General features: G+C 45.5%; 1 protein-coding gene across 1 annotated transcript in view; it reads left to right on the plus strand.

Annotated features, from left to right (window-relative positions):
- Positions 1 to 240: 240 nt before the first annotated feature.
- LOC124032086 (tyrosine-protein kinase CSK-like) overlaps positions 241 to 18012 on the plus strand; it is a 33899-nt gene continuing 16127 nt past the window's right edge. The window contains exons 1-4 of the mRNA XM_046344168.1: positions 241 to 378; positions 1122 to 1238; positions 1838 to 1950; positions 12939 to 13158. Coding sequence (XP_046200124.1) covers positions 364 to 378; positions 1122 to 1238; positions 1838 to 1950; positions 12939 to 13158 — 465 coding nt within the window. The 5' untranslated portion in view covers positions 241 to 363. The remainder of the gene's footprint in view (positions 379 to 1121; positions 1239 to 1837; positions 1951 to 12938; positions 13159 to 18012) is intronic.

Genomic DNA, 18012 nt, shown 5'->3' on the forward strand with positions numbered 1-18012 from the left:
ACCGTTGAATCGTAATGGAAACTTGGTAACCCACGGTTGCGAAAGTGAGATGAAAAAAAAGAAGAATTATCAAAAGCCCTACTTACTTCTGCTTTCTACAGCCGGCTGTTATTTATACTCCTCCCTGTTCACCTGTTTTACTTTCAGATGTGTCTACTGACTGCCCCATTTTGAATGTTGAGTTTAGGTGGTGGTTGTTCACTGTATTGTACGTAACGGTCGCTTCTTGTCTCTCCACAGGTGTGTGTGTGTGTGTGTGTGTGTGTGTGTGTGTGTGTGTGTGTGTGTGTGTGTGTGTGTGTGTGCTATGGTAACGTCTGGTGTGTGAGGCCTGCGTCAGGAGACCCCACTGCCTTGTTCAGCATGTCTGAATCCCAGGTGAGACCCGGAGATCACAGACGAAGGTGGCTTCATGTTGAATAGAGAAAACACTACACTATATACAACATGTCATTTGATTTTTAGTTGTAGCCCTGAACCAGCTCACCTGATTCACCTATTCAGGGAGCTTGATGATCAGTCGACAAGTTGAATCAGGTGTGCTGGCCCCCGGAGTAGTTGAATCGGGTGTGCTGGCCCCCGGAATAGTTGAATCGGGTGTGCTGGCCCCCGGAGTAGTTGAATCGGGTGTGCTGGCCCCCGGAGTAGTTGAATCGGGTGTGCTGGCCCCCGGAGTAGTTGAATGGCCTGGCCCCCGGAGTAGTTGAATCAGGTGTGCTGGCCCCCGGAGTAGTTGAATTGGGTGTGCTGGCCCCCGGAGTAGTTGAATCGGGTGTGCTGGCCCCCGGAGTAGTTGAATCGGGTGTGCTGGCCCCCGGAGTAGTTGAATCGGGTGTGCTGGCCCCCGGAGTAGTTGAATCGGGTGTGCTGGCCCCCGGAGTAGTTGAATCGGGTGTGCTGGCCCCCGGAGTAGTTGAATCGGGTGTGCTGTTGAGGTACATGAAACGTCTGGTGGTCTCCGAGAAGACGTTTCAGAACCCCTTGCTCTACACCACCTATTGTCATTGAACTGGTTTCTGGCAGTGTTGAGGTCACTTCACTTTCAATCCAGAATAAAAAATAAATCAATTCCACTTTTGCTTTTTTGTGATAACCTTTTCCTCACTCCTCCTGTCCCTCAGACCCCATCATGGCCACGGGGCACAGAGTGTATGGCCAAGTACAACTTCAAGGGCACCACAGAGCAGGACTTGCCCTTCAACAAAGGAGATGTCTTGACCATCATCGTTGTCACTAAGGTAAAGTACCTAAACTCTCTGTGTTTAGGAAGCAGGTTGTCTTTCACCACAGCTGCCATTATCTCTGGCAAGAGAGACTAGAAAAACAGACCCAAATGGTTTTAAGGAGAAACGTAGGCTTAATCTTTAACATTTTTGTCGTGTTTCTTGAAATTCTAAAGAATAAAAAAATTGTTTAGACAGTTTTTACTTTTTTTTTTAAAGGAGGCGTAGTACTAAATAATATTTAACAATCTATATTTTATTGTTTTTTATTTAACTAGTCAAGTCAGTTAACAAATTCTGAAATGTATTCAGATCACTATTGTGATCTAACAATTGTTGACCAATCCAAAATGTTATAAGCCATCCAATCAGATGGAAGCAGCCAGCATCCTCTAGGAAAGGGGTGACATCTATGATGTGTCTGAGGAGGTGGACTGTAAATCACTGTCCTTTTGTGTTTTCTGGGTATTTGCCAAGCAGCCCCAGGTGACAGAACACATCATGTAGGACCAAGTCCCCCGGAGGGTTTCAGTCATGTTGTCCATCTCACTACGTTATTTACTCAGTCAACCCTGATCTTCTAATCAAAGTAACGGTGACATGTTTTGTCTCAGGACCCCAACTGGTACAAAGCCAAGAACACAGCAGGTCGAGAAGGCACCATCCCAGCTAACTACGTCCAGAAGAGGGAAGGGGTGAAGCAAGGGGGCAAGCTGAGTCTAATGCCGTAAGTACAGTCTCCATAGCCTGGTTAAACCAGTCTGAGTAAGAGGAAGTACAGTACACTCTCAATAGCCTGGTTAAACCAGTCTGAGTAAGAGGAAGTACAGTACACTCTCAATAGCCTGGTTAAACCAGTCTGAGTCAGAGGAAGTACAGTACACTCTCAATAGCCTGGTTAAACCAGTCTGAGTCAGGGGAAGTACAGTCTCCATAGCCTGGTTAAACCAGTCTGAGTCAGGGGAAGTACAGTCTCCATAGCCTGGTTAAACCAGTCTGAGTCACTCCATGTTGTACTGAAATTACTTACCATGGATACACTCGCCAGTGGCGAGGTGTCGCTGCAGGACTCAGTGGCGAGGTGTCGCTGCAGGACTCAGTGGCGAGGTGTCGCTGCAGGACTCAGTGGCGAGGTGTCGCTGCAGGACTCAGTGGCGAGGTGTCGCTGCAGGACTCAGTGGCGAGGTGTCGCTGCAGGACTCAGTGGCGAGGTGTCGCTGCAGGACTCAGTGGCGAGGTGTGGGACTCAGTGGCGAGGTGTCGCTGCAGGACTCAGGACCAGTGGCGAGGTGTCGCTGCAGGACTCAGTGGCCGCTGCAGTGTGGCGAGGTGTCGCTGCAGGACTCAGTGGCGAGGTGTCGCTGCAGGACTCGCCAGTGGCGAGGTGTCGCTGCAGGACTCGCCAGTGGCGAGGTGTCGCTGCAGGACTCGCCAGTGGCGAGGTGTCGCTGCAGGACTCGCCAGTGGCGAGGTGTCGCTGCAGGACTCGCCAGTGGCGAGGTGTCGCTGCAGGACTCGCCAGTGGCGAGGTGTCGCTGCAGGACTCGCCAGTGGCGAGGTGTCGCTGCAGGACTCGCCAGTGGCGAGGTGTCGCTGCAGGACTCGCCAGTGGCGAGGTGTCGCTGCAGGACTCGCCAGTGGCGAGGTGTCGCTGCAGGACTCAGTGGCGAGGTGTCGCTGCAGGACTCAGTGGCGAGGTGTCGCTGCAGGACTCAGTGGCGAGGTGTCGCTGCAGGACTCGCAGGACTCGTCAATATATACATAGGAATGTGTTTTTGTAAGGGTTCTCATCAATTAAACAATAAACACATTCAATGTAAAGTGAAGTCAAACTATGAAACATTTACGACTTTCAGTTGTTGTTCACCGCTCAGTGACTGATACTCAGGGTTGAACGGTTTCTGTGTATCGGTATGTTTCTGTGTGTTTCTGTGTATCAGTGTGTTTCTGTGTATCAGTATGTTTCTGTGTATCAGTATGTTTCTGTGTATCAGTATGTTTCTGTGTATCAGTGTGTTTCTGTACGTTTCTGTGTATCAGTGTGTATCAGTATGTTTCTGTATGTTTCTGTGTATCAGTACGTTTCTGTGTATCAGTATGTTTCTGTGTATCAGTATGTTTCTGTATGTTTCTGTGTATCAGTATGTTTCTGTATGTTTCTGTGTATCAGTATGTTTCTGTGTTCAGTCTGTGTATCAGTGTGTTTCTGTGTATCAGTGTTTCTGTTTTCTGTGTATCATGTTTCTGTGTTTCTGTGTATCAGTTTCTGTGTTTCTGTGTATCAGTATGTTTCTGTGTATCAGTATGTTTCTGTGTATCAGTGTGTTTCTGTGTATCAGTGTTTCTGTTTTCTGTGTATCTGTATGTTTCTGTGTATCAGTGTTTCTGTGTGTTTATGTGTATCAGTGTTTCTGTGTATCAGTATGTTTCTGTATGTTTCTGTGTATCAGTATGTTTCTGTGTATCAGTATGTTTCTGTATGTTTCTGTGTATCAGTGTTTCTGTGTATCAGTATGTTTCTGTATGTTTCTGTCAGTATGTTTCTGTGTATGTTTCAGTATGTTTCTGTGTATTTGTTTCTGTGTGTTTGTGTATCAGTGTTTCTGTGTATCATGTTTCTGTGTATCAGTATGTTTCTGTGTATCAGTATGTTTCTGTGTATCAGTGTGTTTCTGTGTTTCTGTGTATCAGTATGTTTCTGTGTATCAGTGTTTCTGTGTTTCAGTGTATCAGTGTTTCTGTGTATCAGTATGTTTCTGTGTTTCTGTGTATCAGTATGTTTCTGTGTATCAGTATGTTTCTGTGTATCAGTGTGTTTCTGTGTTTCTGTGTATCAGTGTGTTTCTGTTTCTGTATCAGTGTGTTTCTGTGTTTCTGTGTATCAGAGTGTTTCTGTTTCTGTGTATCAGAATGTTTCTGTGTTTCTGTGTATCAGTGTGTTTCTGTATGTTTCTGGTATGTTTCTGTGTATCAGGTATGTTTCTGTGTATCGGTATCGGTTTCTGTGTATCAGTGTATCAGTGTGTTTCTGTGTATCGGTATGTTTCTGTGTATCAGTGTGTATCAGTATGTTTCTGTGTGTTTCTGTGTATCAGTGTGTATCAGTATGTTTCTGTATGTTTCTGTGTATCAGTACGTTTCTGTGTATCGTTTCTGTGTATCAGTGTGTTTCTGTGTATCAGTATGTTTTTCTGTGTGTATCAGTGTGTATGTTTTTCTGTATGTTTCTGTATCAGTGTTTCTGTTTCAGTGTTTCTGTATCAGTATGTTTCTGTGTATCAGTATGTTTCTGTGTATCAGTGTGTTTCTGTGTATCAGAATGTTTCTGTGTACAGTATGTTTCTGTGTGTTTCTGTGTATCAGTGTGTTTCTGTGTATCGGTATGTTTCTGTGTATCGGTATGTTTCTGTGTATCGGTATGTTTCTGTGTATCAGTATGTTTCTGTGTATCAGTATGTTTCTGTGTATCAGTGTGTTTCTGTGTATCAGTGTGTTTCTGTATGTTTCTGTGTATCAGTGTTTCTGTGTGTTTATGTGTATCAGAATGTTTCTGTGTATCAGTATGTTTCTGTGTGTTTCTGTGTATCAGTGTGTATCAGTATGTTTCTGTATGTTTCTGTGTATCAGTGTTTCAACATAGGAAAGTCTGTGTGACAGCTTGGAGAGACAGCTGACCGGAGGGAATAGACCCCACTGGGGCTGTCATGGGTTAGCTACCCATGTTGGCAGTCTCCGACGCTGTTTCAGTATGTTGGAGACACCCACTAAGTGCTACTGAAAGTCAACAAAGGAACATACCCCTAGAGCCTGCGAGAGCTGGGGCGCAAGATGGCTCAACGACTGATCACACGGTTACGGACCCAGGAACGGAAACGACTACGAGTAGGAACACAGCACATGAGACAACCATAACAGCAGCAGGACACACACTTCAGGTGTGCAGCTGTGGTTGGGAGAGAGTAACATCGGCAAGGGGGTTAAGGATCCATCAAGGGAGGAAAAGGTGCTTGTTAGAGAAGCAGAGACAGGGCCCTCGCATTGACCAGTACTTATTACGAAGCAGCCAGTCAAATCAGTCGAATGAAGCACAGCGACGGGACGCAAACCAAAGTTTGCAGAGCATCAGCACACCTGTAACTGAGGAGGATAATACAAGCACAGAAATGCCGGTGGATGAACTCACCCAACCACAGAGACCTCTAAAAGAGGAAAAGATCAAAGGGCACAGACCGAGTGTGAAGTGGCCCAAAGCCGTTGAAAAGAGAGAGTGGGAAACAATCAACAACGACCTGACAAAAATCTTGGAACAACAGGTAGGAAAAGCAGAGAAAAAGCTTGAAAGGATGGGAGACATTATCTACCACTACGGAGAAGAGCGCTTTGGCGTAAACGAAAGGAGAAGTGGCAAGACACCTCCCGCGCCAGCCAAATCTAGGAGACAGCAGGAGATCGAGATACTTGTCAGAGAGAGAAGGCAGCTGAGGAAGCAGTGGAAGAAGGCCTCTGATGCAGAGAGAGAAGGTCTCATGCTACTCCAAGCAGACATTAAATGTCGGCTGGCAACCTTGCGAAGAGCGGAAAACTTAAGGAAACTTCGTAGGAAGAAGGAACACTCAAGAACACGGTTCTATAAAAACCCCTTTAAGTTTGTCAAAGATCTCTTCGCAAAGGAAAAGTGCGGAATCCTAAAAACTACAAAGCCTGAACTGGAAGAACATCTGGAAAAGGTCCACCAGGACATGAAAAGGCATGAGCAGATAATCATCCCACATGACATCCCACCTATTCAACCACCAGAATTCAATCTGGACACTGACCTTCCAAAATGGAGGGAAGTAGAGAACGTTGTCCAAAGAGCAAGAGCGGCCTCGGCTCCTGGGCCTAATGGAGTACCATACAAGCTCTACAAGAACGCCCCGGATGTTCTACGCTTTCTTTGGAGGCTCATGAGTATAGTGTGGCAGAAGGAAATAATACCAAAGGCATGGCGAAGGGCTGGTGGTGTGCTAATCCCGAAAGAGAAGGATGCGACAGACATCAGTCAATTCCGACCAATCTCCCTTCTCAACGTCGAAGGGAAGATCTTTTTCAGTATAATAGCACAGAGGCTGTCCACTTATCTGGAAAGGAACAAGTACATTGATACATCTGTACAGAAAGCAGGCATTCCTGGTTTCTCTGGTTGCCTGGAACATACTAGTATGATTTGGCACCAGATCCAAACAGCTAAGAAGGACAAGAGAGACCTCTATGTCATCTTCCTCGACTTGGCCAATGCCTTTGGCTCAGTTCCCCATGAACTCCTCTGGGAATCCTTCAACATTTTCCACGTACCAGAACCCATCACTACACTGGTAAAGGCCTATTTCCAAGACCTGCAATTGTGTTTCACAACACCTGACTTCACAACAACATGGCAGCGCTTGGAAGTAGGCATAATGGCAGGCTGTACAATTTCTCCTCTGGCCTTCACTATGGCCATGGAAGTCATCATCAGGGCATCGAGATGGGTGGTCGGTGGTGAGAGAACTAAGGAAGGGCTCCGTCTCCCACCTATCCGAGCATACATGGATGACATGACTACACTGACCACCACTGCAGCATGCACCAGGCGGCTACTTGCAAAACTGCAGGATAACATCAAGTGGGCACGGATGAAAATCAAGCCAAGCAAATCTCGAAGCATCTCCATAGTCAAGGGACAGCTTAAAGATGTGAGGTTCTGCATTGGAGATGACCCGATACCAACGGTGTCTGAGCAACCCATCAAGAGCCTGGGTAGATGGTACAACGAAAGCCTCCGGGATAAAGATCAAGTGCAGCAAGTAAGGCAGGACATCGCCGACGGTCTTGAGAACATCAACAAGACCCTACTGCCTGGGAGGCTCAAGCTCTGGTGCCTACAGTTTGGACTTCTCCCCGGGTAATGTGGCCACTCACCGTCTATGAGGTCCCAATAACAACAGTGGAGAAGATGGAGCGAACCATTACCTCATACGTGAAGAAATGGCTGGGTGTCCCACGATGCCTGAGTAACATCGGCCTCTATGGCAAAGGGGTCCTTGAACTACCTCTTACAAGTCTAACGGAGGAGTACAAGTGCTCTAAAGTAAGACTTCAGATGACATTGAAGGACTCCAAAGACCAGACCATTAGCAAGGCTGCACCTCCCCTACAAACTGGACGGAAATGGACATCATCCAATGCTGTGCAGCAAGCAACATCAGCCCTGAGACACCAAGACATTGTGGGGAATATCCAGCATGGAAGAGGAGGCTTTGGCCTGGCAGCAAGCAAACCAACGTTCCATAAGGCAACAACATCTGAACGCAGGAAGCTGGTGGTCGAGGAGGTGCGAAGACGGGAGGAGACTGCAAGAAGTGCAAAGGCTGTCTCTCTTGCTAAACAAGGGCAATGGACGCGGTGGGAAGGCCTGGAGAGGAGAAAGATCAACTGGAGTGAGCTTTGGCAAATGGAGGCAAGCAACATCAGCTTCATCATAAGAGCTGTTTATGATGTGCTTCCATCACCAAAAAATCTACATCAATGGTATGGGCGAGGACTCGACCTGCCCCCTCTGCCCAGCTCCAGCGACTCTCAGGCATATAATGACAGGTTGCAAGACCAGCCTCTCACAAGGCCGCTACACCTGGAGGCACAATCAGGTCCTCAAGAGCCTGGCTGCAGCACTTGAGACCAAGAGGAGTGCAACCAATTCATTACCTCCAAAAACAAGCAATCCCGTCAAAACAACAACATTCATCCGGGAGGGACAGAAAAGGCCCAAGTATCCTCCTACAAAGCCAGAAACTGGACACCTAGCTATGGCCCGGGACTGGAAGATGCTTGTCGATATTGGCCAGCAACTCATTTTTCCACCTGAGATTGCTTCTACCAACCTTAGGCCAGACATGGTACTCTGGTCCCCTTCACGAAAGGCTGTGTACATCATAGAGCTCACAGTCCCGTGGGAAAACTCTGTTGAAGAGGCCTACGAACGTAAGAAACTGCGTTACACAGAGTTGGCAGCAGACGCAACTCAGCGTGGCTGGAATGCAAAAGTCTGGCCAGTTGAAGTGGGATGCAGAGGATTCGTGGCTTCTTCCATCATCAGGTTGCTGAAAGAACTTGGAATCCATGGACAGGCTCTGTGGCAGACCGTCAGAGCAGTTTCTCAAGCAGCTGAAAGAGGTAGCCAGTGGATCTGGATCAAATGGAAGGACCCTTGCTGGGCTATAACTTCATGACCCCTCACCCCCACCTGAGAACTCAATTCAGATCCCTCCAACTTGAGGAGGGCATATGAGGTATGCGGTCAGCTGTATGGCTGGCTCAGAGAAGAGGACGCCCCTGCCTTGCACAGTCCTGTGGGACATCTTAATTGGGCATGGGACACAAGCTAAGGCTTGATCACCCTTTAGCTGGCCACCTTTGATGAGGGTGTTTAGTGATTAAAGGCCGAAACACCCACTGATTCGAAGGCACACTACTGAGGATGTGTCCCAAAAATTGACATCTTACCCCAGTCTAAGAAATAAACCTCCCATGCCACTCTGTCAACATCACGGCAAATCTCATGCGAGTGCATTCCATCTATTGGCACAATGGACAGTTTTTAACATCTCGTCCCGTGTTTTATGATTCTGTGTATCAGTGTGTTTCTGTATGTTTCTGTGTATCAGTGTTTCTGTGTGTTTATGTGTATCAGAATGTTTCTGTGTATCAGTGTTTTTCTGTATGTTTCTGTGTATCAGTGTTTCTGTGTGTTTATGTGTATCAGAATGTTTCTGTGTATCAGTATGTTTCTGTGTGTTTCTGTGTATCAGTGTGTATCAGTATGTTGCTGTGTATGTTTCTGTATGTTTCTGTGTATCAGTATGTTTCTGTGTATCAGTATGTTTCTGTGTATCAGTATGTTTCTGTGTGTTTCTGTGTATCAGTGTGTTTCTGTGTGTTTCTGTGTATCAGTGTGTTTCTGTGTATCAGAATGTTTCTGTGTATCAGAATGTTTCTGTGTATCAGAATGTTTCTGTGTATCAGTATGTTTCTGTGTATCAGAATGTTTCTGTGTATCAGAATGTTTCTGTGTATTTCTGTGTATCGGTATGTTTCTGTGTATCAGTATGTTTCTGTGTATCAGTATGTTTCTGTGTATCAGTATGTTTCTGTGTGTTTTTCTGTGTGTTTCTGTGTATCAGTATGTTTCTGTGTATCAGTATGTTTCTGTATGTTTCTGTGTATCAGTATGTTTCTGTGTGTTTCTGTGTATCAGTATGTTTCTGTGTGTTTCTGTGTATCAGTATGTTTCTGTATGTTTCTGTGTATCAGTATGTTTCTGTGTATCAGTATGTTTCTGTGTATCAGTATGTTTCTGTGTGTTTCTGTGTATCAGTATGTTTCTGTGTATCAGTGTGTTTCTGTGTATCAGTATGTTTCTGTGTGTTTCTGTGTATCAGTATGTTTCTGTGTATTAGTATGTTTCAGTGTGTTTCTGTGTATCAGTATGTTTCTGTATGTTTCTGTGTATCAGTATGTTTCTGTATCAGTATGTTTCTGTGTATCAGTATGTTTCTGTATGTTTCTGTGTATCAGTATGTTTCTGTGTATCAGTATGTTTCTGTGTGTTTCTGTGTATCAGTATGTTTCTGTGTATCAGTGTGTTTCTGTGTGTTTCTGTGTATCAGTGTGTATCAGTATGTTTCTGTGTGTTTCTGTGTATCAGTATGTTTCTGTGTATCAGTGTGTTTCTGTGTATCAGTGTGTTTCTGTATGTTTCTGTGTATCAGTGTTTCTGTGTATGTTTCTGTGTGTTTCTGTGTATGTGTGTATCAGTATGTTTCTGTGTATCAGTACGTTTCAGTGTATCAGTATGTTTCTGTGTATCAGTGTGTTTCTGTATGTTTCTGTGTATCAGTGTTTCTGTGTGTTTATGTGTATCAGAATGTTTCTGTGTATCAGTGTGTTTCTGTGTTTCTGTGTATCAGTGTGTTTCTGTGTGTTTGTGTTTCTGTGTGTTTCTGTATATCAGTATGTTTCTGTGTATCAGTATGTTTCTGTGTGTATCAGTGTGTTTCTGTGTATCGGTATGTTTCTGTGTATCGGTGTGTTTCTGTGTTTCGGTGTGTTTCAGTATGTTTCTGTGTATCGGTATGTTTCTGTGTATCGGTGTGTTTCAGTATGTTTCTGTGTATCGGTATGTTTCTGTTTATCGGTATGTTTCTGTGTATCGGTGTGTTTCGGTATGTTTCTGTGTATCGGTGTGTTTCGGTGTGTTTCTGTGTATCGGTGTGTTTCTGTGTATGTTTCTGTGTATCGGTGTGTTTCTGTGTTTCTGTGTATCGGTATGTTTCTGTGTATCAGTATGTTTCTGTGTATCAGTATGTTTCTGTGTGTTTCTGTGTATCAGTATGTTTCTGTGTGTTTCTGTGTATCAGTATGTTTCTGTGTATCAGTATGTTTCTGTGTATCAGTATGTTTCTGTGTGTTTCTGTGTATCTGTATGTTTCTGTGTGTTTCTGTGTATCAGTATGTTTCTGTGTGTTTCTGTGTATCAGTATGTTTCTGTGTGTTTCTGTGTATCAGTATGTTTCTGTGTTTCGGTATGTTTCTGTGTATCGGTATGTTTCTGTGTTTTCTGTGTATCGGTATGTTTCTGTGTATCGGTATGTTTCTGTGTATCAGTATGTTTCTGTGTATCAGTATGTTTCTGTGTATCAGTATGTTTCTGTGTGTTTCTGTGTATCTGTATGTTTCTGTGTGTTTCTGTGTATCAGTATGTTTCTGTGTGTTTCTGTGTATCAGTATGTTTCTGTGTGTTTCTGTGTATCAGTATGTTTCTGTGTATCAGTATGTTTCTGTGTATCAGTATGTTTCTGTGTATCGGTATGTTTCTGTGTATCGGTATGTTTCTGTGTATCGGTGTGTTTCTGTGTGTGTTTCTGTGTATCGGTATGTTTCTGTGTATCGGTGTGTATCGGTATGTTTCTGTGTATCTGTGTTTCTGTGTGTTTCTGTGTATGTTTTTCTGTGTATCGGTGTGTTTCTGTGTATCAGTGTGTTTCTGTGTATCAGTGTGTTTCTGTGTATCGGTATGTTTCTGTGTATCGGTATGTTTCTGTGTATCGGTGTGTTTCTGTGTGTTTCTGTGTATCGGTGTGTTTCTGTGTTTCGGTATGTTTCTGTGTATCGGTATGTTTCTGTGTATCGGTATGTTTCTGTGTATCAGTGTGTTTCTGTGTTTCTGTGTATCAGTGTGTTTCTGTGTATCAGTGTGTTTCTGTATATCGGTATGTTTCTGTGTATCGGTATGTTTCTGTGTATCGGTATGTTTCTGTGTATCAGTATGTTTCTGTGTATCAGTGTGTTTCTGTGTTTCTGTGTATCAGTGTGTTTCTGTGTATCAGTGTGTTTCTGTATATCGGTATGTTTCTGTGTATCAGTATGTTTCTGTGTGTTTCTGTGTATCAGTGTGTTTCTGTGTATCAGTATGTTTCTGTGTGTATCAGTGTGTATCTGTGTATCAGTATGTTTCTGTGTATCGGTATGTTTCTGTGTATCAGTATGTTTCTGTGTATCAGTATGTTTCTGTGTATCAGTATGTTTCTGTGTGTTTTCTGTGTATCAGTATGTTTCTGTGTGTTTCTGTGTATCAGTATGTTTCTGTGTGTTTCTGTGTATCGGTATGTTTCTGTGTGTTTCTGTGTATCAGTATGTTTCTGTGTGTTTCTGTGTATCAGTATGTTTCTGTGTGTTTCTGTGTATCGGTATGTTTCTGTATGTTTCTGTGTATCGGTATGTTTCTGTGTATCGGTATGTTTCTGTGTATCAGTATGTTTCTGTGTATCGGTATGTTTCTGTGTATCGGTGTTTCTGTGTATCGGTATGTTTCTGTGTATTCTGTGTATCGGTGTGTTTCTGTGTATCGGTGTGTTTCTGTGTATCGGTGTGTTTCTGTGTATCGGTGTGTTTGTGTTTCGGTATGTTTCTGTGTATCGGTGTGTTTCTGTGTATCAGTGTGTTTCTGTGTTTCTGTGTTTCTGTGTGTTTCTGTGTATCAGTATGTTTCTGTGTATCAGTATGTTTCGGTGTGTTTCTGTGTATCGGTGTGTTTCTGTGTATCGGTGTGTTTCTGTGTATCGGTGTGTTTCTGTGTATCGGTATGTTTTTGTGTGATTGAACAGTGCAGATAGGCTGTTTGTCGTGGCAGTGTGTTATGTGAATCTTAACCCCAGTTGGGCCGTGCAGGGCCAAAGGAACCAACAGGAAACATGACAGCCAGCCAGCCAGCCAGCCAGCCAGCCAGCCAGCCAGCCAGCACAAAGCGGTGCTGGAAACAGACAGTGCACTACAATTACAGGGCACTGTCTGTTTCTGGCTGGCTGTCAGCACACGCTTTGGGCTGGCTGGCTGGCTGGCTGGCTGGCTGGCTGGCTGGCTGGCTGGCTGGCTGGCTGGCTGTCATGTTTCCTGTTGGTTCCTTTCAATCTCCCACATTTAGCCACATACTTCAGTTCTGAGAAGTGTGTGTTGTGTGTGTGTGTGTGTGTGTGTGTGTGTGTGTGTGTGTGTGTGTGTGTGTGTGTGTGTGTGTGTGTGTGTGTGTGTGTGTGTGTGTGTGTGTGTGTGTGTGTGTGAGTGAGTGTGACTCTTTGTTGTAAAAAGAAAAGCACTTTGTGACAACTGTTGACAACAATGTTGACCCCCCCCCATTTCCAGATGGTTCCATGGTAAGATCACCAGGGAGCAGGCAGAGAGTCTCCTGATCCCCCCAGAGACTGGCCTGTTCCTGGTCAGAGAGAGCACCAACTACCCCGGAGACTACACTCTGTGTGTCAGCTGTGACGGCAAGGTGGAGCACTACCGTATCGTCTACAAGGAGGGTCAGCTCAGCATCGACGAGGACGAGTTCTTCGAGAACCTCATGCAGCTGGTGGAGGTACAGGGGAAGACATATGTGTGTGTGTGTGTGACTAGGTAAGGTGTTTGTGACTAGGTAAAGGGTGTGTGTGTGTGTGTGTGTGTGTGTGTGTGTGTGTGTGTGTGTGTGTGTGTGTGTGTGTGTGTGTGTGTGTAAGCCACCCAATCGCTCCCTGACCCCTTGGCCCTTTACCATTTTGACTGTAGTAGATCTGAATATTCTAGATGGGTTTAAACAGTGTAGTTGTGGAGATTCCACCATATTGCGTCCACCTTACAGGTCTGTAAACATCAAAGGGCCAAGGGAAGGAATTGGGGCCGGCTCCTAAAGCAAGCTGGTACCAATGAGCTTTCCACTTGGTCAAAAAAGCTGTCTATTATTTTGCAAGCAGAGTGTGTGAGCACTGAGCACCGTTGTTGACTATACAGACATGGTTTCGCTGTTAGTGAGGTGTTCTGGCCTCTGAAACGGTTTGTTAGCGGTAGGTTCTAGATCATTTCCCCTGAAGACAACTGATCTGGCTTTCACTTTCAAAACCAGCCTCTTCCTTCTAAACCCCCCTCGCTCTTCCTTCCTTCTAAACCCCCTCTCTCTTCCTTCCTTCTAAACCCCCTCTCTCTCTTCCTTCCTTCTAAACCCCCTCTCTCTCTCCTTCCTTCCTTCTAAACCCCCTTCTAAACCACCCTTCCTTCCTTCCTTCCTTCTAAACCCCCTCTCTCTCCCTTCCTTCCTTCCTTCCTTCCTTCTAAACCCCCTCGCTCTTCCTTCCTTCTAAACCCCCCCCTCTCTTCCTTCCTTCTAAACCACCCTCTCTCTCTCTTCCTTCCTTCCTTCCTTCCTTCCTTCCTTCCTTCTAAACCCCCTCTCTCTCTTCCTTCCTTCCTAAACCCCCCTCTCTCCTTCCTTCCCCCCCTCGCTTCCTTCTTCCTTCCTTCTTCTAAACCACCCTCTCTCTCTCTTCCTTCCTTCTAAACCATCCTCTCTCTCTCTTCCTTCCTTCTAAACCATCCTCTCTCTTCCTTCCTTCTAAACCATCCTCTCTCTCTCTCTTCCTTCCTTCTAAACCATCCTCTCTCTCTTCCTTCTAAAACATCCTCTCTCTCTTCCTTCTAAAACATCCTCTCTCTCTCTTCCTTCTAAAACATCCTCTCTCTCTCTTCCTTCTAAACCATCCTCTCTCTCCCTTCCTTCCTTCTAAAACATCCTCTCTCTCTCTTCCTTCCTTCTAAAACAACATTCCTTCCTTCCTTCCTTCCTTCCTTCCTTCCTTCCTTCCTTCCTTCCTTCCTTCTAAACCATCCTCTCTCTCTCTTCTTCCTTCTAAACCATCCTCTCTCTCTCTTCCTTCCTTCTAAACCATCCTCTCTCCCTTCTTCCTTCCTTCCTTCCTTCCTTCCTTCTAAAACCTTCCTTCCTTCCTTCCTTCCTTCTTCCTTCCTTCTAAACCACCCTCTCTCTTCCTTCCTTCCTTCCTTCTAAAACATCCTCTCTCTCTTCCTTCCTTCTAAACCATCCCTCTCTCTCTCTTCCTTCCTTCTAAACCCCTCTCTCTCTCTCTCTCTCCTCCTCTTTCCTTCCTTCCTTCTAAACCACCCTCTCTCTCTCTCTTCCTTCCTTCCTTCTAAACCACCCTCTCTCTCTCTTCCTTCCTTCCTTCTAAACCACCCTCTCTCTCTCTTCCTTCCTTCAAAAACATCCTCTCTCTTCCTTCCTTCTAAACCATCCTCCCTTCCTTCCTTCCTTCCTTCCTTCCTTCCTTCCTTCCTTCCTTCCTTCCTTCCTTCCTTCCTTCCTTCCTTCCTTCCTTCCTTCCTTCCTTCCTTCAAAACATCCTCTCTCTTCCTTCCTTCTAAACCTTCCTTCCTTCCTTCCTTCCTTCTAAACTTCCTTCCTTCCTTCCTTCCTTCCTTCTAAACCATCCTCTCTCTCTCTTCCTTCCTTCTAAAACATCCTCTCTCTCTCTTCCTTCCTTCTAAAACATCCTCTCTCTCTTCCTTCCTTCCTTCCTTCCTTCCTTCCTTCCTTCCTTCCTTCCTTCCTTCCTTCCTTCCTTCCTTCCTTCCTTCCTTCCTTCCTTCTAAACCCCTCTCTCTCTCTTCCTTCCTTCTAAAACATCCTCTCTCTCTCTCTTCCTTCCTTCTAAACCACCCTCTCTCTCTCTTCCTTCCTTCTAAAACATCCTCTCTCTTCCTTCCTTCCTTCCTTCAAAAACATCCTCTCTCTCTCTTCCTTCCTTCCTTCCTTCTAAAACATCCTCTCTCTCTCTTCCTTCCTTCAAAAACATCCTCTCTCTTCCTTCCTTCTAAACCATCCTCTTCCTTCCTTCCTTCCTTCCTTCCTTCCTTCCTTCCTTCCTTCCTTCCTTCCTTCCTTCCTTCCTTCCTTCCTTCCTTCTAAACCATCCTCTCTCTCTCTTTCCTTCTAAACCACCCTCTCTCTCCTTCCTTCCTTCTAAACCAGCCTCTCTCTTCCTTCCTTCCTTCCTTCTAAACCATCCTCTCTCTCTCTCTCCTTCCTTCCTTCCTCTCTTCCTTCCTTCTAAACCATCCTCTCTCTCTCTCTCTTCCTTCCTTCCTTCCTTCTAAACCATCCTCTCTCTCTCTCCCTTCCTTCTAAACCACCCTCTCTCTTCCTTCCTTCCTTCTAAACCATCCTCTCTCTCTCTCTTCTTCCTTCCTTCCTTCCTTCCTTCCTTCCTTCCTTCCTTCCTTCCTTCCTTCCTTCCTTCCTTCCTTCCTTCCTTCCTTCCTTCCTTCCTTCCTTCTAAACCATCCTCTCTCCTCTCCTTCCTTCTAAACCATCCTCTCTCTCTCTCCTTCCTTCCTTCCTTCTAAACCATCCTCTCTCTCTCTCTTCCTTCCTTCTAAACCACCCTCTCTCTCTCTCTTCCTTCCTTCTAAACCATCCTCTCTCTCTCTCTCTCTTCCTTCCTTCCTTCTAAACCACCCTCTCTCTCTCTCTCTCTCTTCCTTCCTTCCTTCTAAACCACCCTCTCTCTCTCTCTCTTCCTTCCTTCTAAACCACCCTCTCTCTCTCTCTTCCTTCCTTCTAAACCACCCTCTCTCTCTCTCTTCCTTCCTTCTAAACCACCCTCTCTCTCTCTCTCCCTTCCTTCTAAACCACCCTCTCTCTCTCTTCCTTCCTTCTAAACCATCCTCTCTCTCTCTCTTCCTTCCTTCTAAACCACCCTCTCTCTCTCTCTTCCTTCCTTCTAAACCACCCTCTCTCTCTCTCTTCCTTCCTTCCTTCTAAACCACCCTCTCTCTCTCTTCCTTCCTTCCTTCTAAACCACCCTCTCTCTCTCTTCCTTCCTTCTAAACCACCCTCTCTCTCTCCTTCCTTCTAAACCATCCTCTCTTCCTTCCTTCCTTCCTTCCTTCCTTCCTTCCTTCCTTCCTTCAAAAACATCCTCTCTCTTCCTTCCTTCTAAACCATCCTTCCTTCCTTCCTTCCTTCTAAACCCCTCTCTCTCTCCTTCCTTCCTTCAAAAACCATCCCTCTCTCTCCTTCCTTCCTTCTAAACCACCCTTCCTTCTTCTTCCTTCCTTCCTTCTAAACCATCCCTCTCTCTCTCTTCCTTCCTTCTAAAACATCCTCTCTCTCTCTTCCTTCCTTCTAAAACATCCTCTCTCTCTCTTCCTTCCTTCCTTCCTTCCTTCCTTCCTTCCTTCCTTCCTTCCTTCCTTCCTTCCTTCCTTCCTTCCTTCCTTCCTTCCTTCTAAAACATCCTCTCTCTCTCTTCCTTCCTTCCTTCCTTCCTTCCTTCCTTCCTTCCTTCCTTCCTTCCTTCCTTCCTTCCTTCCTTCCTTCCTTCCTTCCTTCTAAACCCCTCTCTCTCTCTTCCTTCCTTCTAAAACATCCTCTCTCTCTCTTCCTTCCTTCAAAAACAAACTCTCTCTTCCTTCCTTCTAAACCATCCTCTTCCTTCCTTCCTTCCTTCCTTCCTTCTAAACCATCCTCTCTCTCTCTCCCTTCCTTCTAAACCACCCTCTCTCTTCCTTCCTTCCTTCTAAACCACCCTCTCTCTCTCTTCCTTCCTTCTAAACCAGCCTCTCTCTTCTTCCTTCCTTCCTTCTAAACCATCCTCTCTCTCTCTCTCTTCCTTCCTTCCTTCCTTCCTTCTAAACCATCCTCTCTCTCTCTCTCTTCCTTCCTTCCTTCCTTCTAAACCATCCTCTCTCTCTCTCCCTTCCTTCTAAACCACCCTCTCTCTTCCTTCCTTCCTTCTAAACCATCCTCTCTCTCTCTCTTCCTTCCTTCCTTCCTTCCTTCCTTCCCATCCTTCCTTCCTTCCTTCCTTCCTTCCTTCCTTCCTTCCTTCTAAACCTTCCTCTCTCTTCCTTCCTTCCTTCCTAAACCATCCTCTCTCTCTCTCTCTTCCTTCCTTCTAAACCATCCTCTCTCTCTCTTCCTTCCTTCCTTCTAAACCATCCTCTCTCTCTCTCTTCCTTCCTTCTCTAAACCACCCTCTCTCTCTCCTTCCTTCCTTCTAAACCATCCTCTCTCTCTCTCTCTCTCTCTCCTTCCTTCCTTCTAAACCACCCTCTCTCTCTCTCTCTCTTCCTTCCTTCCTTCTAAACCACCCTCTCTCTCTCTCTCTTCTTCCTTCCTTCTAAACCACCCTCTCTCTCTCTTCCTTCCTTCCTTCTAAACCACCCTCTCTCTCTCTTCCTTCCTTCCTTCTAAACCACCCTCTCTCTCTCTTCTTCCTTCCTTCTAAACCACCCTCTCTCTCTCTTCCTTCCTTCTAAACCATCCTCTCTCTCTCTCCCTTCCTTCTAAACCACCCTCTCTCTCTCTCCTTCCTTCCTTCTAAACCACCCTCTCTCTCTCTCTCTCCTTCCTTCTAAACCACCCTCTCTCTCTCTTCCT

Source organism: Oncorhynchus gorbuscha, linkage group LG01, assembly GCF_021184085.1.
Source record: "Oncorhynchus gorbuscha isolate QuinsamMale2020 ecotype Even-year linkage group LG01, OgorEven_v1.0, whole genome shotgun sequence".
NCBI classification, from domain to species: Eukaryota; Metazoa; Chordata; class Actinopteri; order Salmoniformes; family Salmonidae; genus Oncorhynchus; species Oncorhynchus gorbuscha.